Source organism: Chelmon rostratus, chromosome 13 (assembly GCF_017976325.1).
Source record: "Chelmon rostratus isolate fCheRos1 chromosome 13, fCheRos1.pri, whole genome shotgun sequence".
NCBI lineage: Eukaryota > Metazoa > Chordata > Actinopteri > Chaetodontiformes > Chaetodontidae > Chelmon > Chelmon rostratus.
The window spans coordinates 14,874,454-14,901,772 of NC_055670.1; the positions used below are offsets into that span (position 1 = coordinate 14,874,454).

The window sequence follows — 27,319 nt, forward strand, 5'->3', positions numbered from 1 at the left end:
TTGATTAAAATTCAGCCTTTGCAACCTTAATTTTAATTTAATTTTTCCTTTATTCAAGCAGGTAAAAGTGAACAGGCTAGGACACGCAAAAGGCGAAATGATTTTCTAAAACTCTAAAACAAAGCAAACACATAAACCAGGAGTGCTGTTCTTCACACACTTCCAAGTGTTCTTTAAATTTGTGAGAGGCAGAAAAAAAAGGCCGACACACAGCTCCAGTTAAGTGGTGCATGTGTCAGGCAGCGTCTCCCGGCCCGGCCCCGGCTCTCGACCCTGTGTTTGAGAAACGCAGCGTGTGTTTCTCTGCTTCCCGAAGCTTTGTTCTGCCGCTGTTTGCAGAGCGAGGACTCCTCAGTGACAGCAGCTGTGACTGGCAGGGGTGGGCTTTTTTGATTTTGTTTGTTTGTTTTTTTTAAAATATGCTGCTTATTGACCAGGCCTTTCGGTGTTTCTGTTTCTCAGAGGGTGAATCTTCACTCACCTCCTGCTAGTTACCGTACGTGTTTTCACTCTCGGTTAGGAACTTCCCTGCAGACAGGGGGAGGGGAAAGAGACGAGGTGGTGTGTTCGTGTGTGTGTTTGAACAAGTAAAGCTCGCTCTCCAGAGGGAGCTGGAGGGAGTGGTGAGACGGGCAGAGAGGGGGGACGATGAGAGACAGGCTGTAGACGAGCCAGAGACAGACAGAGGGGAAAGCAAGGCAAACGGTTTGAGGGCTTGCGTAATGTTGAGCAGTGTGCGTGCGCTATTGATCCAGGTTAACCCTGCCGGGACCTCCACCTATGGCAGGCGGGCTCAGCCTTCCAGCAACAGTATAATACCTTATGGTCGGCAGATTAAAGGATGAGACCTAAAGAACAAGCTGCACAACTCGACCTAAAGCACCAGAAGCAGCCATGAGGAGCAGCTAACAGCGGATCCTCACTGCACCACCGCAGTATGAGCTGGTATCCACCTGTCAGTAGCTCTTAGCGCTGAGGTGTGTGTGTGTGAGAGAGAGGGAGCTACAGATATACATGACATGAGTGTGTGCACGTAGAGGAGAGTAGGCACACCAGCTATACATTAGCCCGTGTGTGTGTGTGTGTGTGTGGTTGCGTGTCAGCTGTGTCCCTGTAGGCTCGCTGTGTGCGCCTGTCAGTGACAGTGCTGACTACGTGCTTTGTGACGGGGGCTCACAGGAGTCCTCAGTTCGTGAAGCAGCAGTGTGGAGGGGCAGGCGAGCGTTTGATGTGCTCAGGACAGGACAGAGCAGCGCGGCACATGACTCCGCAAGTCCGCCTGAATCATCTTTCTGTTTGTTTGTTTATTTATTTCTGCAGCCTGACGCTTGTGGCTCAGGGGCGCGGGAAGTGGTTTTCGCACCAGCAAATTGGAATGGAAATGTTGTAATTGCAGCTGATTGAATGTTTGCTGCATTTTGCATGATTAGCTGATTTCTGCGCAGGACTGCACATAATGTTTCCTGTCCATCACATTAATTAGACCATGGAAGGTTATTCCTTCAGTTTTAGGTGGTGGGTAAATACAACTTTTTGCTGAAGGCTAATGGAAGGTCTTATTGGTGTTTGTGTGTATGCGGTAACCATTTTTAATGTCTCCCTCCACTCAGTATATTTTGCTTGTTGATACTTCACTTGGAAAACGTATTTCAGCCCTTTTTGCTTCAGTAAAAGTACTAATAGCACACTGTGAAAATACTCCACTACAAGTAAAAGTGCTGCATTCAAACCCTTACTTAAGTAAAAGTATGTAAGTATAATCAGCAAAAGTAGAAGTACTCATTCCGCAGTAAAATGGTCCCTGTCAGTGTTTTACTGTTATATCTAATTTTTTTTGTGATTAATATTACTGCTGCATTACTACGTATTACTGTTGTTTATGTTGCATTTTACTGCTGTAGCTGTTTAAGGTTGCGCTCATTTTAATTACTTTATATACTGTTTGGTAGTTTAATCTACAGCAATGCATCATATTTTATCTTTATTATTTTCATGTGCAAAGAAAATCAGCTAATCCACGCTGGGTTTTAAATCATTTATTTATCTGAAGAAGCAGAAGAATTTTCTCGGCCCATAACAGAACACACTGCCTAATCTTTAGGTTTATCAGAAACATTTAAATTCAGAACCACCAAATTTAGAGATATGTGGTTTTCACTGGACAGGAAGGGTATGACAAACAAATTTAATACCTTGAATTTGTACTTAAGCACATTACTTGAGTAAACATACTTAGTTACATTCCACCACTGGTTGGATCCTGGAGCTTTGCTGTGTGGAAGGAAGTATGTGCAGAGTTTCTCTGTGCTCACCTTTGATGCGAGTTTAACACGAGTGTGTGTGACAGTGACTCTGTGAGAAAGTCTGGAAATCAGAGAAGATCCAACGCACAACTTTCACAAGTCTGATGTGGAAACTTGAAACCTCCAGCACACAAACACTGAGAATGCGCCCATGTGGACCTTAAAAATGAACAAGATGTGTGCACGGAGGGAGGAGAACATCTCATTTTCATAATGTTTAACTCGTTAAGTTTTGTGGAACAACTATATGGCACGTTATTATTCAAAGCAGAGTGTCTCTGTGTATCTTAGAACATGCCTGAAGGGAACATCTGACTAGGATGGAAATATTGCTTATTTAAATAAATTGGTGTGGTTGAGTTGGTGTGCAGGTGTTACTCTGTCCATTGATAGATCTCTGGAGGCTCTCCATTCAGAACTTCCATTTAGTTGTCAAAGATTTTTTCCTCTGGGAAACAGCAGTGCTTCATTGTCCAGGTCGTAGCATCAGACTATCACACTTTCTTCTCCCTTGAGAAGACCCAGTGCGGCTCTGACTTGTCCCAGCCGTTTATGACCCCCTGCTGCAGAGCAATGGACGGTCTCTGCAGCCCAGCGCCGGCTGGAGGACGGTTCAGCAAAACATGTGTTTCGACAAGAATGTGTCGTGCGCCAATACTTAAATGCCTTGATTTAAAATATGTGAATGCATGCCACATCGAGGGCCTCAGCCGCTGTGCTCGAGCAAAGTTTTCATTTAAAGAGAAATGCATTATGCCACAGCGATAACAGCAGTTCAAAACACTCATTTCACTGGCTTAGTAGGCATGACGGGGGGAAATTTGTTTTGTGTCAGCTGGGCACCCTGTGGCATTTTAGCACTGACTGAAAATTAATTTGTGGCGATTACACCTGAGAACTGAAAATCATTTTGTATCTGCAACAGTATGCAAATCGCTCTGGACACTCCAAGAGAATGTCTGCATGCGTCTTATCTTATTGTCAGTAGCTCTATATGATTTTTTTTTTCGTACTGTATTATCTGCATTATCTTTTAGCATGTAGTGAAAATCATAACAAGCACAAATGCCCCCATGGATACAGCTGATGATGGCGGAGGACTGTCTGAGTCAGACTAAACATTACTCTGCTGTAAGCCGTCTCTCACGCCGCATGGTTCTCAAACATGAATGGCTCATTGAAAATCTATTGAGTCATTTGTAATTATCCCCAGCCCGTGACACTGAATCATTCCCTGATACAAGTAATAACCTACTTGAAATTTCCTTGCATGCCAATAGACCTCGACAGTGAACTTTGCACCACATGTAATGGATGAGGAGACAACGTGCAGCCGTTCCTTGTTTACATCTCTCTGCTAAGCAGCAGCAGCAGCGTGTCGGCAGCGAGGAGCAGGCAAACGTCAACAGGAAGGCTGTGGCTTCCATTAGAGCTGCGTGTGTCTACCTGCCCTGCCTCTGGGCCAGTGCCTCCCCGCCTCGGTGCCACCAGAGAAAGCGAATGCACGAGAGAGACGCAGGCGGGCAGGTGAGCCTGCTGAATCCTGATGAGCTCCCACCCGCCGAGGGCTGGGAGGGAAAGCAGAAGCAGGCACCTGAGCGCTACACACTGAGATGAGATGGTTAACAGCACCGTGGAGCGGCAGCTTTGTTCACTCCGCAGCATCAGTGTGAAAAAGATGTGGTTAGGGAGCAATGAAGGAGAGGAGATACAATGCTTGTTGTCTTAGTTAGGATGATGGGGGATACGTGTTTTGATGAATGCCTGGAGAAATAAAGGGATTTAATAATAAAATTGGCAGAAAGTGTCACCAGTAGCAAGTATTAATGTTTGGCTGCTTAAGCACAATACCTATAGGACTGCTTTTTTTTAATCTCAGTGGTATCTTTGTAACTTCAGCAGAATTAAGCAGTTTTTCTATGCCCTCAAAAACAGCCAATACGACAACGATTGTGACACCCGGTGTTACAGCGATCAGGGAGAAACTGCGATGATCAGTATTTTTAAGAGTCAGCAGTAGATCAGATGTATGTGTAAGGTGTCGCTTGAAGAGACAGAGCCACAGAGGATCCTCGAGCCTTCAGCTGTGCAGAGCGTCGAGCACCGTCCAGTCCATCGTTCTGGATTTACGGCACACCGCTTTCTTCACCCGCACTGCTCCCGTTAGCGTCGCTTCCAGCCGAAGCAGCCGCTTTCATCGGTATTAATTAGAGGGAGAATAGAAATGTCCTTGAAAGAAAAATTCAAATGAAAACCGAGTAAACGTTCACTCATTATTCATTTATTTTCTGTAAATGTTGCTCTTTGTGTGCTGTGTGCCGAAGTGTTTGCTCACCTCTGGACAAATTCACATTTTGCGCGCCGACCTTTTGTGACCGAAAACCATTGACGCTACTCTCGCAATTAATCAGAAGTGCACAAATTGAACACTGTCTCTTTTTTCCTTTTATTAAAAATACAGTAATTTCCAGAAAACTTATCGGAAATTACATGCAAACATAAAACATTACCATAGACTATAATACAGAGATAAATATGATTTGACCTTGCCCAGCCACAATAGACAATCATATACTTACATGCGTAAAAAGAAACGGTATGGGTTGCCATATATACAATATATAGAAAATATGCATCATAACATGGGAGCTGAGGACCTGCTTCAGGCCTCGTCGTCCTTCTGGAGGACAAACAGCAACAGATCTTTGTGGCTGAAGGACAATAACAATGCATAGACACTTCTCTCATACAAATCCTGTTATCTCTGCTCCACAACAATTGGATGGAAGTGCTTAGGAGCACAGCACAGAAATGGCCTGAGCTCCGTCTTAATCCAGCAGCAGAGAGTGGGACACAGTGGGAGCGCCGCCACAGTTTGAAAAGAGGAGCAGAGGGACATCTTCCACACAGTGGGGTCTCCTCAATATTGTTGACTTGTTGCTTCCTCTCTGAGATTTCAGGGCGTTTAGGCGCTTAAGAGCTTAAGGGTCAAAGCTAGAAATTGGGTTAATTCAGATTAGAAGAGTCTGCATTTGGACCACCAGACTATTCAACCAGCCCGCCCAAACTGACCCATATAATACAGTGCTGTTTCACTTCCAGACTGCGTATAATCCAGTCTGTTGATGAGCACTTGTCGCAGTAAGATGTAAAGGAATAAGAGCAGCGCTGACGTGTTTGCCAGCTTAGAGCTTTACAGTCTTTACAATACTGATGATGTGAGAGCGACAGGAGCTCACATACGTGCACATGCAGCTGTAAATGCAGCTGATTATCAGATGATCACATTATCCCGCACTCAGCACTGAAATATCTGACTACGACGCACAGAAGAAGCAGACACATTAGTGTTGCTTCGACAGTGTATATCACTGGATTTGTAATATGATCATGTGACAGGTGCATAATCACACACACCTCCAGGGTGATTTATGGCCGCAGAGGTTTTCATTTCCTATTTTATCTGCGCGGTATGGCCGTGGCGAAGGCCAGATCATATTTCACTTTGAGAGTCATCAATTATCTTGGCGGGATATGGAGCCTTTCGTCGGACGGTTTGTGCGCCGACGTCGACTTCCTGTGTCTGTTGTGTGGAACAAAGCGCTTTGTCGGGCACACACAGAGCGGAGGCAGCGTCGGAAAATAGAGATTTTTGGTTTTCTGGCACGACGCTGATTCAGTAGTATTGCTCACCATTTTATCACAGGGAATGAGTGATCTCTTTAAGCAGCAAGTATGTGCCCATGTTGGTGTGAAACACTGGCGAAGGAATTTATAATCTGCGATTTTTGTCACTGACAGCTAAAAAGATTTTAGAGAAATAATCAGAGGTGAGAGTTTGTAGTAGAGGTGACTGCTTGTGTATGTGGGAGCTGTGTGAGGTGGCGTGCTCCAGGCTGAAGGGCTATTGGGGATGTCTTTTATTCGTCCGGAGAGAGGCTCCCTGCTGGGCGCAGAGCGGCGTGCCTCGTGAGCCGCCTCTGACAGCACAGAGCAGGGAGGGAAAGGTAAACAAGGCTTTTAAAGGCCTCATTAGACAGAATCCTTGAACAGAGAAGGAAATGTTTAATCATTCACTCCTGTGAGTTTCTGTCTGAAAAAGAGAGAGGAATAAAAGGTCTAACAGTCATTCATGGAACTCTGAAAACACCTTGTGATTCTTTGGTTGTCAGTGGCTTATAATAAAGTACACTGACTTCATGACAAACTGAACAACGATGCTCTCCTGGTCACACTGACTGAGCATGTTAGAGATTTTTTTTAATGTCACATGTGTTGGGACCGCGAAGACAAATTAACTCCAGTTTCTTCTCTCTTACACTTTTATTGCACTGTTTAATTAAACAGCAAATCTCTTCAGTGACGTAAAGAAGAAACCTTTGAAAACGCTCGTGTTGGAGGATGGGAAGTGATTCTTGACATTTGGGAACCGTATGTGCAACAAAATCATCAAACAGCTCGAACATTCATTTTTTTTTTAGCCTTCCAGAGCTTTTAACGACATCTAATGGTCTTCTTCAGCAGATGGAGCTTAAGCTGTGGTGGAAAGTAACTAAGTACATTAATTTAAGTACAGCACTTGAGTACAATTCTGAGTATTTTTCTGCTACCTTATACTTTTACTCCTGTCACAGCTTTAGTTACTTTATGCATTGAGATTTTACTTTATACGTGACCTGATTCCAAAAAAGTTGGGACTTCAAAAATGTAAATAAAACAGAATTCGATCATTTGCAAACAAACAGTGTTTCACAAAGTGTTCCTGAGCCCATGTAGTAACATCCTGTGTGCACATCACATGTTCACAAAGTGGTGAACCTCGCCCCATCCTCGCTTGTGAACGACTGAGCCTTTCCAGGATGCTCCTTTCATACCCAATCATGATACTATCACCTGTTACCAATCAACCTGTTTACCTGTGGAATGATCCAAACAGGTGTTTTTGGAGCATCTACAACTTTCCCAGTCTTTTGTTGCTCCTGTTCCAACTTGTTTGAAACATGTTGCTGCATCGAATTCAGAATAAGCAGATATTTACAAAAATCAATGGAGCTGATGAGGTCAAATAAGATATTAAGTTATTGTCCTTTTACTGTTTTCAGTTGAGCATGTGTCAAACAGGACTAGCAAATTATCACATTCTGTTCTGTTTTACACAGCGTCCCAACTTTTCTGTGATCAGGGCTGTCGTTGCATGAAGTTTAACAGTTGCTACTTTTATTTAAGTAAAACATGTGAAGTGCAGGCCACATTAAAACTGGTGACGTGATAGTTTGCGGTCATCTCTAGATTTAATAGATAATATCTCCTAAAAATTTTGACTCAAAGTGCTTTGCAAATGCATCCTGTATTTTAGATTGTGTTATGTTTTATGCTAATTTCACATCTTGTATTTGCATTGGAATTCTGACCCAGCCGCCCCAGCTGTTGACGTCTTGTTCCACCACATGTCTTTGCCTCCACCAGAAAGAGTTTCATTTCAAAGACTTTTCCGCTGTTGCGCTGACGGACACATGCTCTTTATTCAGTCACCCGTCCACATGCAGCCCTGTGACTCATGCACAGTGGACTCCAGTGGGAGCTGATGTGGAAGCTGTTCAAAAGATATTCAAAGAGACAAAAATACAACATCGCCACAGACGTGCACATGGAGAGGGCATTGTTTCTGCAAATAATGATTAATTTTCTGGATCAATTGATGAAATACTTAATCTATAAAATATCACAAGGAGAGCAGAGCAGGTTAGGCTAAGATCAAATGCTTAACTCTACTGAAAACAACAAAACTGAAACACAGGAGCAGGCGAACAGAGCAGATGACTCGACAAAGACTAAGCTGAAAACAGGACTCAAGTACAAACTGAACTGACGAGGGGATGAGGTGCAGGTGTAGAGATGAGCGGAGAAGCTCAGGTGAGGGGAATGAGGCGAATGAAGGAGCTGATGCTGGACAGGTGTGGAGGGAAAAGCAGGCTGGGCAGTAGTGCAGGAGGGAAACGCTGCAAACAGACCCCAAAAACCCAGAAAACAGCGAAACCAGAAAGGACTGTGACATGACCATGACAGGAAAATACAGAAAAAAGGCAGCAGAGCCTAAAGTGGCTTCATCAAATGTCTTGTTTTGTCCAACTAGAACACAAAGACATTCACTCTGCTATAATGTGAGATCACAAAATGCAAGAAATTCTCACATTTTAGAACGTGGAACCACCACATTTTTTTTTGCACTTTTGGCATCATAATAGCTGCTGACTAATTTTCTGTCAATCAGCTCATAGATCAAACAACCAGTCATTGCAGCTCTATGCCTTATAGATCTTTAAACTCCAAGGACACTGCAGAGAACAAAAGAAAAGAAAAACTTCAATGCAGGTTTTGATGTTGATGAGCACATGTTGATCTTTAGGAACACTGCAAACCTCTGGCGAGGGGTGAATACCCTCTTCCTCAACCCTCTGTCCGCCCGCCCTCTCGCAGGTTAAAATCCATCCGACTGCTCCGCATGCATGTGCGCATTAGTATGCACGCGTGTGCGCCGACGCGGTGTCTTACCTCGGGCAGGTGGGCGCAGTAAATATTAGCTTTTCAAATGAACACGGCCACCCTCAGTTATTTAAAGGCCGAAATGGAGAGGCTTTCTTTTTTCTCTTGGCAGGCCGCTCCAAACCGACAGCAGACAGCGTGGTTACATTCAACAAACATTAAGTAACCGTCGACTTCAGTCTGTATCTTCTGCTGCAGTTCAGTCTGGACTTTAAGAAAGGAGGGGCTGAGAAAGGGCGCCGGGTTCACCTTGAATGCAAACAAACAGATGTTAGCAGATATATTAGACCACTGGGTTATTCCCTCATTATAATAAGTATGACCATAGGACATGCAGCTGATGTCTGCAGCTGGATGTAAACACTGTAGACGGACAACAGTATATGTTGCAGGGTGGCATGTATTCCTGCCCTGGAGACAGACAGAAAGCAGTGATCATATGGTCAGCCAGTGTCCGCAGGCACGCTGAAAATGAGACCTTGAAGAACTGTCCAGAGGCGCTGTCACTTTTTCCAAGAGATGTCCATTCTGGGAGCTTCCTCTGCATATTTCAGAATGACAGACAAGCAAGTGGCCTTTAAAACACGAGCTGCACAGAAGGAAGTGAAAAAAGAAGTCTTGCACGAATGGGAAAAGGGGATTCACATGCTGAAGCGATGCAAAGACACTGGGATAACAGCAACAAAGAGAGCTGACAGTTTACACACAGTTTACATCCGCTAATGTGCTTATTGACTTCCAGCAGCACAAAGGACGCCATCGCTGCGCTGCAGTTCAGCGTCATGTAGTCTAACATTACACCAAGGTTACAGTTGACAAATCAATTAGCAAAAACACAATAGAGAACCGGTCCCTCAGAATTCGCAGGCGATTCAGGCAGACGACACTGAATGAAAGGAGCTTTTAGTTTCCATATTTGGCAGCTCAGGGATGCCAGCGTTTGGGGCTGTTTTGAGGTCTGCAGTTGGCCTTAAACACTCTTTGGCAATTGGCTGCTTTCGGATGGCAGGAGGTTGTTTACTACGTTGAAAAAGGTGATGTGTTTTAGCGGTGGAGACTGATTTTTATCGGTTTACCCTTGTTTGGATACCGGTTGCCAAGAGAGATCTTTCATCGAGCCACTCGCTTTAAACCGCCGACAGTGACAGAAAGCTCGCAGGCCACCGTGTGGTCGCAAACACTGGGGATTGTCAGTTTTCTTTCTGTCTTTCTTTTTTTCTGGGCTTTTGTGTCCGCTGTTAGTTTGTGTAGGAGGACACATGACAGAGGATAAACCAGGCGCCACTCATTGCTCCTATTGTTTTATTTCTGAAAGTATTCACCCTTTAAATTGAGTCACTGATTTCAAAGATCTGCTGACTTGTTAAAGTTATTACAATAATATGAAGGTCATTCACATGTGAATGCAAACATCTTCCATTCTCAAAGTCTTCAACAATAGTGCTTCGAGTTCAGTTGAGTGGGTGAGGAGGGGCGAGGGCTGTCCCGAATCCGTGTGGCGCTGGTGTTCCTCCTCTTTTTTTTCCCGGAGCAGCACAATCAGAAAGAGTCATTCATTCATGTCCAGCTGCCAGCTCGTCCTCTCGTCCTCTCCTCGCCGCTGGCAGGAACTTTCGCACCCAGACGTGTTCGGAGAGGAAGATGCAAAACCTCGACGGAGAGAAGCGTTTCCCTCGTGGGGAATCCTCCTGAACCTCTCTCGTCCTCGCTTCTCGCCGCCTTTCCTCCTCCTCTTCGTGTCCATCCCTCCATCCTCCCTCTTTGCCTAATTGTGCGCTGAAAACGCCTCTTCCCCTCTGCTCTCCTCGTTGCGGCGCCGGACTCGCTCACGTTAATGTACTTGTTAACAGCTTGTGGTCACCGGGCGGTTTGTGTGGCTTCGCTGTTTGAGCTGACACACTCACTGGAGAGGGGGAGGCTGCGTCGGGCGCTCTGGACATTCGTACGTCTCTGCGTCCTCTCCGGCTGACATAGTTTGATCAAAAGTAAAAGGTGCGGTTAAAGCGAGCTTGTTCCAAGTTCCTCATCCGCCGCGCCGTCTCAGGGTTTGATCACCTTTGGTTTTAATCACATATCAAACTCAGACAGGCACAGACGGTCGGCAGGTTGACAGGCGACAAATAAATCAGGATGACAACTGAAATGAATGTGAATTGAAAACAAGAGTGATGCATTGTCAAGGAATAAATGAATAAATTCTCAGGGAATAAATGAAAATCTTGTTTGTCGGTCGGTTCGGGTGTTCTTTGTTTCTGTCCTTTGTTCCCTTTTCTAAACTTCTAACCAAAAGCACTCAGGCTGCTTCACTCAGGATGGAGGAAGATTGTCTTTGTGGTGCGTGAGACGGATGAAATTAAAACATGAGCTAGATATCAACAGTGCCATTTGAATCCAGCCAGCTCAGACTTCAGTTGTCTGTTTTTCCAAACCATCTTCCTCACATTTATCTGTGAATTGTGTGACTGTTTTTATTGCTTCTTCCAGAGAACAATCTCACATTTTAATTGATAAACTATGAATGGTACGGATTGCTGTTTTTATGGCTCGGCGCTGGCGACAGCTGTGGCTGGAGGCGTTATGTTTTCGGGTTGTCCGTCTCGTTCTCGTCAGCGTGATATCTGAGGAAGGCCTTGAGGGAGTTTCTTCAAACATTCACTCAGACTCAAGAATGAACTGATTAGAGTTTGGGGGTCAAAGGTCACTGCGACCAAACAAAGCACATTTTTGACCATAACTCAAGAGTTCATATGCTAATTATGACAAAATCCCACACAAACACCTCAGAGGATAAAACAAGGAAGTGATGAGATTTCTTACCCAAAAGGTCAAAGTTCAGCTTCACTGTGACGTCATAATGTTCTGCAGAGAGACTTTTCTGGCCATTATTCAACACCATAACTCGGGAGCAGGAGGGGAGAATGTGGCCATGTTTCACATTTGGTCAGATCCTGAATTGGTGACAATAATCTTGGGCGTCCACCTTAAAACTGTGCTGATTGTAAAGATCTTCTGTGCTGCCAGGTTGAAGACGTGTGTGAAGGATCCACGTTTTGTAGCTTCTTTGCAGCAACATCCACTTTTGAAGCACTGTAGCTCACCACAAGCTCATTGGTTCTGCTGATACTGAGCTTCAGGTGATTGTTGTTGCACCATGTGATGAAGCTCTCGATCAGTCCTCTGTGCTCCTCTGGAAACAGTCTGCAAGTGAAGACAGCATGTTTCTCACTGGAAATTATTCACTGGAATCATACATGTCAATAAATTGATAACTTCCATTTCTTTAAACAAAAACACTTAATGCATTATACTAAATTCATCCTTCACCACAGATATGATGTGAGTCTGAACAGACATGGATGTTGGTTGGTGGAAGGAAACAACCGCGAGGCAGTTATTCTAGTTTCCTGATCAGCTCTAATCAAAGTTGCCTGGGTTTCCCAAATGACGTGTCATCGTTCTTGTTTTCAGTCAAATCTGTTTCTTCATGTCATTTGTGTCACTTCCACGTGACAGATGGTAGTAAGAACAGCACTCGTAGGAGGGTGTTACTAAGAGTCACTAGCTGCCGTCTACTATACGTTCTCACCTACACACCTACATTTCCTTCAGCAACTCTGAGGCAGTCATTCTGTTTGCGGTGCTCTCTAATGAGCAGTGGCTTTTACAGAAAGTCAAGATGCGCAGACTGTTGACTTACAGTCAATGCAGCTCTGACTCTGCATTTCTGCCCTCATCATCGAAACGTCTTCGCTTCTCAGCCGCTGTTGATGCGTGTATAAGTTTGTGTAAACAACAACAGATGACTGTATCTCTCAAGTGTGTGTGTGTGTTTGTGTGTGTGTGCGTGCATGTGAGTGTGTGGTTCAGGTCTGTTAAATCCAATCCGTCTGTGTCTCTCATCTCTGCAGGAGTCGGAAGATCCAGATCCGGAACATTCCCCCTCATCTACAGTGGGAGGTCAGTTGTTTGTCTGTGTGTGTGTGTGTGTGTCTCTCTGTGTGTGTGTGTGTGTGTCAGACAGTGATGCCCACTTGAGGCACCAGGTAGCACATAAACCAGTCTCCCGACTATGAGTCACCAGCTTTTACACTGTGTTTCTCTGTAGACTTTGTGTGCATGCGCTTGTGTTTGTGTTTGTGTCTGTGCTTACATCTGCACGAGTGTTTGTTGCTGTGTGGATGGCACTGAGCCTGTGTGTCAACATCTGTAACCTTGCTGGGGTCCAAGTTGTTTTTCTCTGTGTGAGCGTCTCTGTCGTCATGCCTGCCAACTCTCACATTTCTCTGGGTTTGTACTGTGTGTACTACAAGCTCCAAGAAAACTTCTCGGACCATTGAGAAATTAAAAAATATCAACATTAATGGAGGAAATCCCTCTCTCTGTTTGTTTGACAGCTATAAAATGTCACCGTTCCCTTATTTTATCAATGAAACCTGGCTCGAAGGTTCAAACTAAACTCATAAGCAGCTGCGTCCTCGCTGTCACCTGTCAGCTAGTTCCTCAAGTTCCATCTGGCAGTTGTAAAAGTTTCCACCTATTGACAGTTGTTTATTAATGACCTTCTAGTAACCATTAATTAATTGCAAACTGCTTAAATTAGTATTTCAAATTCATGCTGTTATACTTCTACTCCAGAGAAAGACTGTATTTTGTACTCCACAGCATTCATTTGATGACAGTAGTTACTAGTTATTCTGCAGATAAAGATATTATAGAATATGATGTCAGTTATTAATGATTGAACTATTCAGCAATATAAAATGTAGTTAAAGTAAAATCTACCTTGATTATCTGCAACAGGAAAACAGCACTGCATTCATCTTGTCAATGCATCTGTAATATTTGTCCAAGAGAGGAAAAAACCCTCATTTCAGATACTCTGTCCAGTCAAACCTTTCGACATGAATAGACAGACCTATACATCTGTATATCAATCTCAGAAAACTGTCCCAACGATAATAATCTTTGTGGCCTATATCATAGATCAATGTTTTGAATATTACAGAATAAATTGTGGATTTATTTTAAACTAAACCTGCAATCTGCAATTTAATATTCAGTAATGTATCCGCAGCAACAGTTTGACTGTGACTTTGTGTGTTTTTCTGATCATAACTGAAACTCTCTGCCAGTTTAACAGCTGTGATCATTAACATCACTCATGTAAACAACCTTTTAACAGCAACAGAAAACAGTCATGATTTAAATGTAGTTTTGTGTTCTCTGTGTATTAAGTCAAGAACTTTATTGTAATTGCACTGCTGTGCAAGACATCAACACAGGCAAATTATGATGGCGCTCCCCGATAATAAAAACAATATAAAAATACATACAGAAGCACAATGTGAAAATAACTCTGCACTGTGTGTGCATTTGTGTGTGTGCTGTAGTGAGTGTATGGGTGGGGGTGGGGTTGTCAGGCCATGTTCAAAAATTTGACAGCTTTGGGAAGAAGCTGTTTTTCAGTCTTGTGGTGCGTGCACATCGCCTGCCAGAGGCAAGCAGTTTGAAGAGGTGGTGGGCGGGGCGAGCTGGGTCAGGGACGATGTTAGAGGCTCTGCCCCAACATGGGGCCTTATAGATGTCCTCAACTGCCAGCAGCTGTGTCTTAACGATGTCTTAATGGCCCTCTGCGGAGGGTGCAGCTGGCACACCACGCTACGATGCAGTACGTCAGGATACTCTCAACCGTGCACTGGTAAAAGTTCACAAGTAGGTTCTGGGGCAGTCTGGCTCTCCTCAGCTTCCTCAGGAAGTCAAGGCGTTGTTGTGCCTTTCCGATGACAATAGAGATGTGTACGGCCCAGGAGAAGTCCTCAGTGATGTGTGCCCCAAGGAATTTAAAATTGGAGACTCTCACACACACACTGGACTGAGATCTGTTCTACCATAATCACTATGAAAAACTGAGTTAAAGCAAAGTCCAATCTTGCAGCACTTAGAACACATTTTACAGATTGTACCTTTAAAAAGCATTGATTAGAACGGGTTTACAGCAGCTATTTATGTTTGTTTAATAAAGTTCATCACAGTTACTTGCTAGTTTCAAAGTGATTTACTAAGTCAGGTTTCATCATGACAAACTCATACAATCTCTTATGAGAGAGAAGTTTGTGTAAAGTGGTTGCTAGGAAAGAGTTGTGTGTAAACATATTATTATTTATTACAAATGTCAATGGGATTTTGAATGAGGTTCTTATACGCGCTTCCACTTTCCACATTGTTACTTGAACCATGTCTAACATCAGGACCAGAGCACCCGACCTGTGTGTGTGTGTGTCTCATGAGTGTTTTCGCACCAGTGGCCATAGTTTGTGTCTCTAACTCACACTCTCATTTTCCCCCCAGGTTTTGGACGGCCTTCTAGCTCAGTATGGTACTGTAGAAAACGTGGAACAAGGTACAGAACTCCTCTCCTCACCCCTGTTTGCTGCACATATCATCATCATCTGGCTCCAACTGTTCAATGCACATGTGTCTCTTTAGCAACACACGCACACAGAGACCTCCCAGTGAGTCAAGTCTCCCTGTGTGACTTGACTTCCTCGTTACCATCATCCCACACACCCCATTATCTAAACATAACCCATCTCTGCACATAAATCAGCCTTTATCATCCTGTCTGTCTGAGTGCGTGCGTGCATGTGTCTTACAAGTTTGACCTAGGGAGCGAAGTGTTTGAATTACACGCAGCCTCTGTAATAAGCACTGTGCATTGCCACGGGTCCCCTTGGCCTCAGCGTATGGATTAAACTGAGCAGACATGGCAGGCGTCCAGTAGTAATGTGTCCGTGTGTGTGTGTTTGTGCCTGTACGTGTTTGCGTGTGCATCTGTTTTGGGGAGGTGCATCGTGGTAATGGGGGAGGACACTGTAGGCGCCTGTGGTGAGGCTTTTGCACTGTCTGATGGCGTATGTGTGTGTTTATGTGCAGAGCAGTCAGCACTAGAGCTATCCCTAGGAACTTTTGGCTGTCTACACACACACACACACACACACACATGCACGAGTAGTGGAGGCACACACACAGGCAGACAAACTCACACACAAGCACACGGTGTCTCTCTAGCGTCAAAACCAGCCAAGACAAACTACCACCCACTGTAGTCATGACAGGTGCTAAAAGAGAACCCAGAACAGAAATTACTCCACTCAAGAATTTCCCAGACGCTGTCGTAAAACAGCCTACTTCATCTGTACGGTACCAGACACCAGCGCAGCATTTCCTTCTTCTTCTGTCTTCTTCGTCCCTCAGTCCGGCGCTCCAAACATCAGAGCTGCACAGTTACAATGTGTGATCAAAGCTTCCAGAGAGGCAGCCAGCTCGCGTTATCTGTCCCCCCCTGTCTTAATCTCTTGTGTCTCTGTCCCGGCTTCCTGTCTGCCTGTCACTTTTCTCTGCCCGCCTGCGTCCGTCCGTGCGCTCTGGTTACGGGGTGAGGTTTTGGAGGAGCCCCATGTTCTTGTGTGGCATGGTGAAGGCTGCCGGTGGCTGGGCGGGGCAGAGCTGGCTGTGAGCGCTGGGGCCGGGCACCACGCCAGGCTCTGCCCACTCACCCTCTCTAAGCCAGCTGGGCGCTCTCACTGCTTTTAACCCTTCCGAAACCTGCTGTCCGCCACGCTCTGGCACGTTCTGAAGTTTTCGTTGTCAAAGACAGAGATTTTCTCTCATTTTAATTTCTGATTTATTTTTATTTTCATTTCATTTTTGACAGTTTGTTCATGTTTGGTTAACTTGTCAAACATATTAGCACATGTTTTCAGATATCTAAAGCAGCTGCAGTGAATGTACTTTCAGCATCAGTCCTCCCAATCAAAGAGCAGTGGCTTCTTTGTTGACTCATCATTTTGACATTTGGCAGTCACACATACAGAGACTCATCACAGACACAGTTGAGATAATATTGTCTCTTCTGACAGAGGCCTTTGCAGACCAGAAGGAAGTCATGGCGTGTTTCTGTTTCTCTTACTATCACTTTCACTGTCGCTTCCTCCTCCTGAAGGCACTCAAAGTTACACTCTCCTCAAGAAGACAAAGGTTATCCTGTCAGATGAAGCAAAATATGATGAATGAGAGAAAATAGGTTAAGGATATCTGTACACAGCACAACAATAACACTTACACACACAGTTACTTTGCACACAATGCCTAAAAAGCATTTAATATGATGAGCAGGTAAGGAGTTTTTATGCTCATTGACAAGATTTTGCTGTCTAGCCTCAAAACTCAAAGACAAGTATTTAGTTGATTCTTTACTTTTATTACCAATTAATCTGGTAACTCTTTTTTCAATTAACTGATTGTTGGTTTGGTCTATAAAATGCCATTAAATTGCTAATTATGTCCGAACAACTGTCCAGGCAGCTTACAGCCTGTGTAGACAACTGATTATCAGCTACAAAACCGCTTTCCTCACTGTAGCCTAACAACAATTATCCAGAAGAGAGGACAAAACTCAGACAATTACACAAAAAAGACTGAAAATAATAAATAATAAAAACAGCTGTGGACACCATGGAGTGTGAAACAAACATTATTAAGGCACATAAATTGAATACCCTGACACCACAGAATAACACATCACCAAGGGGGGCAAGAACAGACATGAATAAACTATGAAAACTCGCCAGCGGCTGCAGACACCAACATATATTAAGCAAAAAGGGAGATGCACAGTTTTTGTATGTGTACTGCACACACAAGCGTGCACACACACACCTCTCCTCTGCAGAGTTACATCCATCCCAGAGTTTGTTGTTGTGCTGACCTGTCTGAACGGCATTACGCGAGTCTCGTGCACCACAGAGCCCTCCTCAATCTGCTCCCGGTTTAACTTATTTGCTTGAACGTTCTCAAAGCATAATCTAGCCAGTCCATTCAGCCTCTCTGCCTCAGTGCGCTCCTTAAAGTTTGCACACACTCTGGCAACCGTGCCAGAGGTCAACAGTTAGAAACAGCAGAAAGTCCTCAGACACCTCGCCGAAGGTCAAAGTGAACAAAGGAGTCACCGCTGGAGGATCCACCATGAGCATTTTAGCATTTAGCATGTTAGCCAGACCCAGCATGCAGCATTGTGGGTGCGTTTGATTTGTGTCACTTAGTCTGCTCGCCAGGTTGTGCAGTAAATAACGGATTAATGCAAACTATTTTTTGTACTTGAACCCATAGTGATATAATTCTTTATTATGTAATGGATGTGACTTGAAATATAGTGAAGTACAATACTTGAGGTTAAAAAAAAAAAGTATAAGTAAAATAAATGACTTTTGAAAATACTCAGAAAAGTACATAGACGACTTTGTTACACAAACTAGAGTAAATGTAATTTATTACTTACGTTACTTAATTTTTGCTTGAAAAATGACTTGAATTATTAACTTCAACACAAGTGTCACAAATTAATTAATTTCTGTTAGTTAACTGAAAAGTGGATCATCCTAGTTCTTCATAAATTCACCCCTCAGTGTAGTCCTTTAAATCATGTGTGGTCCCAGTGGGAATCAAACCCAGCACTGTAAGTTAGAAGTTAGCTCTGCTCTGAGCAGCGCGGGACCATAAATCTCCCCAAGACGTTGTATCTCTGTTGTGCACTGCATTGCACTTTATCACAGATTACTCGCTGTGTTTAAACTGTCATGTCAAACTTCAATCTGTTATTGTGCAAGTGGCAGAGAGGCTACACTGTTTAGCAGCTCCAGTCAGTAGAGGCAGCAGTGGGGTCTGGAGGGAAGCCAGTGTGGTGATGGCTGTAATGGATTCACACAGACAAGTGGCTCTCTGGGTCACCACGGGAACCTGGACACGTGTCTGACTCACCTATGGCAACAACAAAGACCTGCGACGTGTGTGTGCGTGTGTGTAAATGTGGCTCGCACCTTTGTTTGCTGTATCTCATGTTTTTACTTTTCTCTCTCTGGCTCGTTTCACAGTGAACACTGATACAGAAACAGCAGTGGTGAATGTTACGTACGCAACCAAGGAGGAAGCTAAAGTGTAAGCAGCACAAACAATCATGCAGCCGAAGCTCCAAGAGCGAGGCCTGTGACATATTTTTCCCTGCAATGCACAGACAACCAGCAGCCACACGAGCAGCGCTGTTCACATGCTTATCTGTGTACTTTACATGCATAGGGTCAGAGAACGGTCACATCATGGTCAAAACCTGAACACATTAAGCTGGCTAAATGTAAAAATTCACGTTTTTCTCTCCACGTCAGCCCTCTGTCCACACTTATCTGGCATTATTCTCACCTATAGAGGGAACTAAAGTGAAGTGAATCCCAGAGTGACAATGACAGAAGTCTGTCTGTGCAGCAGCAGAGTTAAAAAGACAACCTTGTGCCTCCTCTAACATTTTCTATGATCACGCAATTTAAATGTCAATACAGCCAATAACACATCACAGCTGCTGTTAGCTGAATTAATAATCATCAGATGATGTCACAATCATAAAACAATGATCTGATCCGCACCACTGGTGTTTATAATGTGGCCAAGTGAATATTTCATACTTGTTGTGTTGTCTGATGATACAAACAGACAAGTTAAGTAAGTTGAGTTGTGACGTGTTGTCTATGTGTTTGCCAACTGAGAAGAGGACAACAAAGAAGAGATGGGGCTGTTGTGGAGATTGAAATGCGACCTAAAAACACGAGAGCAGGCGCATGTTTTAGTCAGCTTAGTGTGGACACTAAGTCGTAATTTCTGATTAAAACTTTCCACCGTTGTTGTCATTTATTCAGAGTGTGCTGCTGATTTCACTTCACTTACCTCATTAAAGAGGTACTGTCCCTTAACGTTAATTTCTGACATACACAACCAATGCATGCAGGGAAGGCTGGATACATGAGGCAGCATCATGTACACACGTCGCTAAAAGCAAGCTTATCAAAGGCTTCGGCCTTTTGAATGTTCAAATCATAGTGACTCAAGAAATAACACAGAAGCGGTATACTGAGATATTATTATTTCCTTGTATTGACAATTGCAAGATCATTTTATTGTTCTTGGCTCATCCCTCCTGCTGCTCCCCCACCTTGTGTTCCACCCTCCAGAGCCATTGAGAAGTTAACAGGACACCAGTTCGACGACTACTCTTTCAAGGTGTCATATATTGTGGACATGGATGCTGCTCCGCCCGACCAGGCTCCCCCCCGCACGCGGCGCGGGGGTCGGTCGTCCCGGGACCAGGGCGCCTCTCAGCCCGGGCCCTCAGGAGAACTCGGTGCTCTGCGCCCCAGACAACACGACTTCCCCCTGCGCATGCTCGTGCCTACTCAGTTCGTGGGAGCCATCATCGGCAAGGAGGGCCTCACCATCAAGAATGTCACCAAACAGACACAGTCCAAGTGAGCTGCTCTCTCACATTACATCTCGCCTGGTTCCTGTTCTGTTCATGCTTCATTAAATCCTCTGACAGCTCCGCTCTAATTTTGTTGAAGTTTGAATTAATTAGGCATTTTGGCGCTGTATCCAGGCTTGCATTTGAAGACCATTTCTCTGAGATATGATGCAAGACAGAACACAGTAGAAGTTTTATCTTGTCAAATTTTGGAAATGAGTAGACCAAATGATTCAGGGGTGAAAGATGGCATGTTTCTTTTGCTTTAAAATTTGCTTTTGTCAAAAACACCATCCAATTCTTAAATAGTTTCTTCTCTTTTTACCTTATTTTTCTTCTTTGTTTTCTTCCGGTCTGTAAGACACAACATGTCAAACTTTAACAAGTAGATTTTACTTTCTTCTCTCGCCTCTGTCCCCGTCCTTCTCACTGTCTGTCTCTCCCTCTCTCAGGGTGGACATTCATCGGAAGGAAAATGCAGGTGCAGCAGAAAAGCCCATCACCATCCACTCAACTCCGGAGGGCTGCTCCTCCGCCTGTCGCATGATCCTAGACATCATGCAGAAGGAGGCCAACGAGACCAAGACGTGAGTCTGCACTGCGACATACGCATGCATTCATAAACATGTGTGCACACACACTTAGCCGTGCTTCTGCAGGGCATGTATACACTCCCTCAGGGAGATTAGCCATAATGTCTACAGGGCTATAATCTTATCCTTTAACCTGCCTGCGCACCTTTTAATCTCACTGTGCATTCTCTTGCTTGGACCACTAACACAGTAAACACAGTGCACACGACACACTCACATAGGCTAACACGTGACCGCAGCTTAGCATTTAAGAAACAAGGCCAACATGTCTAATTGGGCTTGACACTTTTAACAAGATACCTTTTGCGCCTTTTAAACACTTTGAACGTCTGCTGGATCTGAGCATCAACACCAACCACTAACACATAATACTGCTATTTATTTATCTTTATTTGTTTTCAAGTGTTTTGTGTGACAGGGGGGCTGCACTTACTAACATTGCCCCTAGCAGTGTGCAGACAGCACTTGTTGTTTGGGATGCAAGGGCTCGATCCTACATTGCTGGATTCAGAAAAGCAAAAAAAAAAACATTTGCTTCCATTTAAATAGACATATATTTGCAAGATACGGTAGAAAACATCATGCTGTGGTCTCCCAGTGAACCAGAGAATATTTCATGCTGCTGGGTGGGATGATTAAGGCTGCTGAGCATGCATGTGAAACTTTGAGCATTCGGTCCAAACCATTTTTCACGTCTTGCTGCAATAACATCACACTTTGCTTCCTGCTGATCTCCTGACATCCAGAGGAAGCACATTTTTGTGAACACAACTGTGTTTTCTTCTTCTCGTGCTCGCTAGGTAGAAATTCAAACCACGTTTCACACTGTTGAAGGAATAATTCAACATTTTGCTTAAGACTGGGAAAAGGGGGTAAACACTGGGAAACAGCCAGCATTGCTATCTGGTGTAAAAACAACACTTTGCTGATTCACATTTTAATTAGCAAGCTTTACAGATGCTAGTAGGTGTGTTTTGTCACCTTTGGATAGAGCCAGGCTACCTGTTGCTCCATATCCAGTCTTTATGGTAAGCAAAGCTAATCAGCTATATGGCTTTAACCTCATATTTACCATAAAAACAAGAGAGTGGTGTCGATTTTCTCATCTCACTCAGCAAGAAAACCAATCAGCAATTTTTTTCAAAATCTCTAACTATTCATTAAAATGTATAAATAAAGAAGATGGGTTAAAAAAAAGTTTTAAAGTGGGCTGTAGCGCTCAATGCCAGCAATATTTTCCTGTAAATTAAAAGCATTTGGAAGGCAGTGAAGAGCCACTCAAGACAGCTCAAAAGAGTAGAATTTCATGTCATCTAGCTCGTGTTCCTGTTGAGTCTGAATGCAATTGTTGCTTTATTCAAAGCGTCTGCCAAATGAATGTGATGTAATATAATGACAAGAATTCAGGCTGGTCTGATCCGCTTCAGTCTGTCAAAACAGCAATCCTCCTCTCAAAAGTCACAACAACATCCACACGCCCGCTGCATACCGACTTAATAACACCACCCTGGCCTGCCTGGGTGCCACACCTGCACAAACGAACGTGTCACCTCAGGCGCCCCACACACTGTAATCTCACTAAGGAGGCCCGGTGACACCCAGAGAAACCCCAACCAGCTCAGCCTTTAAAACCGCGACACTGTCATCTCCCCTCAATGGCCCCACAGCTCACCCCAAACTGATTTCAGCAAACATCAAAACTCACAGATTATAACATGCCCCTCCCTTACGCACACACATGCTGCCACAAAGTCTGCAACCCCACCCAAAAGAACCCCCAACATCTGGTTACCCTCCACCCCACCACACCACACCACAACCTTAATTCATACATACACCCCACAATTGTAGCACAGAACAGAAGTTTAGATTATACAGAAATGATGCTCCTGTCCAACATATTGTCATCTACACACACTCATCTGCACACATATATACATACATAAATACACACATGCCAACATGCATACACTAAGGGTGTGTTGTTGTTAGTTTTGTTTTAAAAAATAAGAAATGTTTTATTTTATGGGTCTGTTATTTTCTAATATTTCCTGAACGTTTCCTTGAAAGAACTGTGCAATTTGTGTTTTTTAAAGTTATTTAATTAGTTTAAAAACAAGTGATGGTTTCCAGAGAAATTTCTATGAAAGAAGGCCTCAATTTATCCCAAAGAAATGTTTTGTTATCGTTATTAGAATTGAATGAATAAACGAATGAATTAATTAATGCATGCAACTATGCTTAATTTTCACAATCAAATCTTTAGGCCTTCGCTGTCTTCAAAACAAGACAATTCATCACTGGCAAAACCCCCTCATTTACCATATAATATCGGAGAAATAAGAATAGATATTAAATAACTCATCTCGCCTCCTCCTCCAGGCTCTTGAGACAAAGCTAAAGACATCAAAATTAAACAGCCATTTCAATTTGTTCCCATCTGCACACCAAAACATTTCAGGGTTTTATCAAGGCATTTCATGCAAAATGAACTTTCTTAACTCATCATAATTTGTACAGTACAAAAGAGAATGGGACTTACTTTCCACTTCAGCCAAATTACACAGCTTGTATAATTTGAATTCCTCCTGAATATTTTTAAATCTACCAGCCTCAATAGCAAGAGGAAGAATGCAAGAATAATGTGAGCTAGATAAGCAAGATGCAACATTTGATTCAGGGCCACACTTTTGTTTGATGTGCACATACAGTACGTCCTTAATTTTGGCTTTGACAAACCGCACTTTTACTCAAAGCTTTATTATTCATATATGTTAAACTGCATGTTTCCCTGTCGACAAATTTAACACTTTTGCATGTGCAGTTAAGCTGCTGTGCGCAGACTGTAAGAGGTCTTGCTGGTTATTGGAAGTGTAGGCCTACTAATTGAACACTGTCACCATTTTATTTATAAAATTACACAGTTGTTTCCAGGAAAATCCTGCAGCATCCTACATTAAAAGGAATTAAACTATTTATCAGTTTATTTATATTATGATGACAAAAAAGACATCAAAATTAAATTTAAAAAGTGTAAAAATCAAGGAGAAAATCTCTAGTTTTACTGTTTTCATTTGCTTAGAAGGCATTATCAAAAGATCATTTCATTTCATTTTCACCTGTGATTACCAGAAGCATTTTCTGAGGTTATTACAACAGTAAAGCTGCAGTGAACAGTGTCTCCTTTCTGCAGGAATCACACCAACTTTTCCACAAACTCTGCTGCAAAATGGGGCTGAATTGATCATCTTCCGTTTTTTTTTTTCTGTGAAAATGTGTAAAAACCAAAAAAGGAATCATCACGTACACTCATTTCTTGACATTGTGCTTACAGCAGCACTTCCAGCTGGGCAATTATCCGCATTCCTGTTCATCCCCATCGCACCATAACATTCCTCACGCCGCATCAGTGGCACTCAGCAGAACTTATCTTCTATCACTTTGCCTAACCTGAATGTGTGTGGGTGTGTGTTCGTAGGACGGAGGACATCTCTCTCAAAATCCTCGCCCACAACAGCCTCGTGGGCCGGCTGATTGGGAAGGAGGGCCGCAACCTGAAGAAGATTGAGGAGGAGACAGGGACCAAGATTACCATCTCCTCGTAAGTCGCCGCTCCCGCCTTCCTCTTTGAAAACAAACACACACCAGAGGATCTGAACACTATGACTTGATCGCCTGTATGACTGTGGAACAGCAGCAATTATACTTCCAAAGATGACGACCAAATTTAAACCAATGCACAAATAACAGGCAGCGATACCAACGCCTTGGTGCCACACCTTTCTCCACCCGTGCTCATTTGCCTCCCAGCATGTGGTTTCACTTAACTGAGTTGTTAGAGAACAAATGTGAAGAGTTGATTACAGCTCCTTCACTCCAGAACATGATATTAGAGAGGTGGTGGTTACGCCCCATTTAACGAACCGTGCTCACCAACCTTCGTTCATTTAGGGCTAATGAATTGCTCTGTCTCGGTGAGCTCTGAGGACGTAATGAGCCTTGAGGATGAGAGGCGGAGGGAGGCGGAGAGAGAGAAGGGAGAAGGTCCTTTTGAGAAGAGGCAAACAGTACATTCAATATTGATGCTTCGGTGAAATCCTTTCAGAGTGTCCTCCAAGTCCACCATCGCCGATGACAGAATGGATTGGTTCTGCTTCAAAGGCCCAGAGTTTTTATTGTTTCTACAGCTTCCAGGCTAACTGCTCCAGTGAGCCGTCGCTTATTTGATTTGCGTATTTTAATACGTGTACAGCTCAGCTGCTGTATAAGCCTCATGTAAAGGCGATAAAAACAAATATTTGTTAACAGGGGTGCTGATCCCATGAAAGAATATATAGAGGAAAACAATATTGGGCCAGCACAGATTACCCATGTAGGTTAGCAGTATAAATGTATATAATATATAGTATATTCTATAAAAGTATCAACATCATAATTTCAACTACCAACATTTTCTGATGCCTTACTTTAACACTGAGCAGGTTTGCACATACCAATTATGCATACTAATAGACATTTCAATATAGTTTACTATAATATAGTGAAATATTTATATACATAACTCACTTGGGGTTACAGCTAATACCTTATTATTGTTATTGTTATTTCATGAGCATAATTAGTTATTTACTTTGAATGATCTCTGCTCTGGGAGAAGTAGGGAGGGTTTAATTTTTACCCCTCAGACGGGTAGCTCCATGGGCTGGTCCGGGTAAAACCAACTGTACTACAAACAAAACACTGCTCACCTTCCCCTTCATCTGAGTGTTGGGCAGGACGAGGAGGACTGACTGTGGGTTGGCTAGAAATGCACCTGCATAACGAGGGCAGAACCGATTATTGATTTAATTTCGGCTAAATGGACAAAACGTTAAGCCTGTAAGAATATGTGTATTTACTAGCAAGTAAAATGAAAACACCAGAGTGATATTATTGTACTGTAGCTTGCTTGCGACTGGCTTCAACATTCAGCCAGGACACTATTCACAAAATGCTAACGTAGCTTTGTGGGTTTTCATGGGCACTTGCCTTTCTTGGAGAAAAAAAAGGGTAATTAAATAGTTGCCCTTTGTTCTCCCTCTGAGGCCTTGTCGGCTTGGCTTTCTGTCTCTGTCTCCATGATTTTGATGCCTGCGTGATTCACACACTAACCGTCAGCTATTTTCCTTCTTTCCTGACTCGCGAGCGCAACTAGGTAGGACTGAACCATTCGATATTTGTACTGAGGGGTGTTATCTGGCAGGCTACCTGGATTACTTTTTTTTTTTCTAAGGAATGGACAAACACACCATAATTTTATTGACGAAATTAGAAACGATTAAAATATTATATTAGGGGCCCTGCATATTGTCCTCGAATAATTAATGTTCTATGTTTACATAATGTTTTTGAGGATCCCTGTGAGCCCAGGACCTTTGGAATCATCCTAATTTGCCTTACTGTAATGGCGCCTGTGCTTGTCAAGACTTCCCTCATGTTACAATAACCAAGTGAGCGTTACAGCGGCAAAATCAGTGTTTTGTGTAACTGTGAGAACAACTTTAAGAGTTTGTCACTCAAACTTATTGTTATTATTAATATTAAGATTATTTATCTTAAGTTATTTTTTGTTTAATTTCAGACCGACTGAGTCGTGATTTGGCTGTTTCACTAAATGATAAGATCAAGCTAAATATCTTGCTGCACTTTTTTTCTATACTAATGTCTTCTAAACTAGTTTTGCTCTCCAAATAATAAGTAAGAATAGATTAGTCCATCCCACTTGTACACACGTTATGGTATTCACATCCTGACCTTCAGAGATATAAACTAGCTGTTAAAAGTGGCACACCACCAGTAATTGCTGGTAATTACGAGTTTCCCACTTGTAAATAGCGCTCACGTCAGCCTCCAAGTCGTTAAATACGACTGAGAGATTAAGATTTTTTTCTTATGCTCTGATATTGCCGACTAAATTACACGTAAGTGTCTGGAAATCAAGGAAACAAAGATGTCTCACATCAGCCACAGTCCATGTAATTAAACCCAAATTTAATGGACAATGTTATACTTTAATGTACTGTATTTTTAACTTGCACACAACCAACTCTGTAATCAGCCATCTTGAGTTGTCAGCTGACGTGAATGCACAAAAGTCGTCAACATGGCATCTACCATCCATCCCATATGAGGTGAATCAAACCATATTGAATTGCATTCTGGGAAATGGAGGAACCATTGTTTTCAGAGCTTGATTCAAATTAAGGAGCTTCAAAACAGACTACCTTGGATTCTGCTTCTGCGGATTTGACCTTTTTTACATTTCCTCCAGATGTACGGAAATGCAGAACTAAATTGCTTATTAGCTAAGCAAGAAATTGCAATGTTAGTTAAGGATGTTGATGATACAACCTTCAACAACGCTGAAGTTAGATAAACACAAAGACAGGAAAAGCAATTACAATTAGCTCAGTCACCGAGACTTTCTCGGAAAACGTGAGCAGAATGCTCAGAAGAAAGGGTATGCCTGTTCTCTGTGTTTGTAGTTGCATATGATTATA

The 27,319-nt window shown here is 43.2% G+C and overlaps 1 protein-coding gene and 1 long non-coding RNA gene across 4 annotated transcripts in view; one reads left to right on the plus strand and one right to left on the minus strand.

Annotated features, from left to right (window-relative positions):
- The window catches only part of igf2bp2a (insulin-like growth factor 2 mRNA binding protein 2a), a 49,892-nt gene that overhangs the window by 16,155 nt on the left and 6,418 nt on the right, over positions 1-27,319 (plus strand). For 2 of the 3 annotated variants that reach the window (XM_041950290.1, XM_041950291.1), the window contains exons 3-8: positions 12,755-12,803; positions 15,195-15,246; positions 18,776-18,839; positions 19,901-20,194; positions 20,640-20,774; positions 24,259-24,381. In XM_041950290.1, coding sequence (XP_041806224.1) covers positions 12,755-12,803; positions 15,195-15,246; positions 18,776-18,839; positions 19,901-20,194; positions 20,640-20,774; positions 24,259-24,381 — 717 coding nt within the window. Of the gene's footprint in view, positions 1-923; positions 946-12,754; positions 12,804-15,194; positions 15,247-18,775; positions 18,840-19,900; positions 20,195-20,639; positions 20,775-24,258; positions 24,382-27,319 lie in introns of those variants that run through there. The other variant, XM_041950292.1, reaches the window with a different exon arrangement.
- LOC121615833 lies at positions 16,756-25,595 on the minus strand. The gene is made up of 3 exons (XR_006007283.1): positions 25,529-25,595; positions 24,231-24,334; positions 16,756-16,889 (listed from the first exon to the last, which is right to left on the minus strand). It is a non-coding gene; the product is annotated as an uncharacterized LOC121615833 (long non-coding RNA).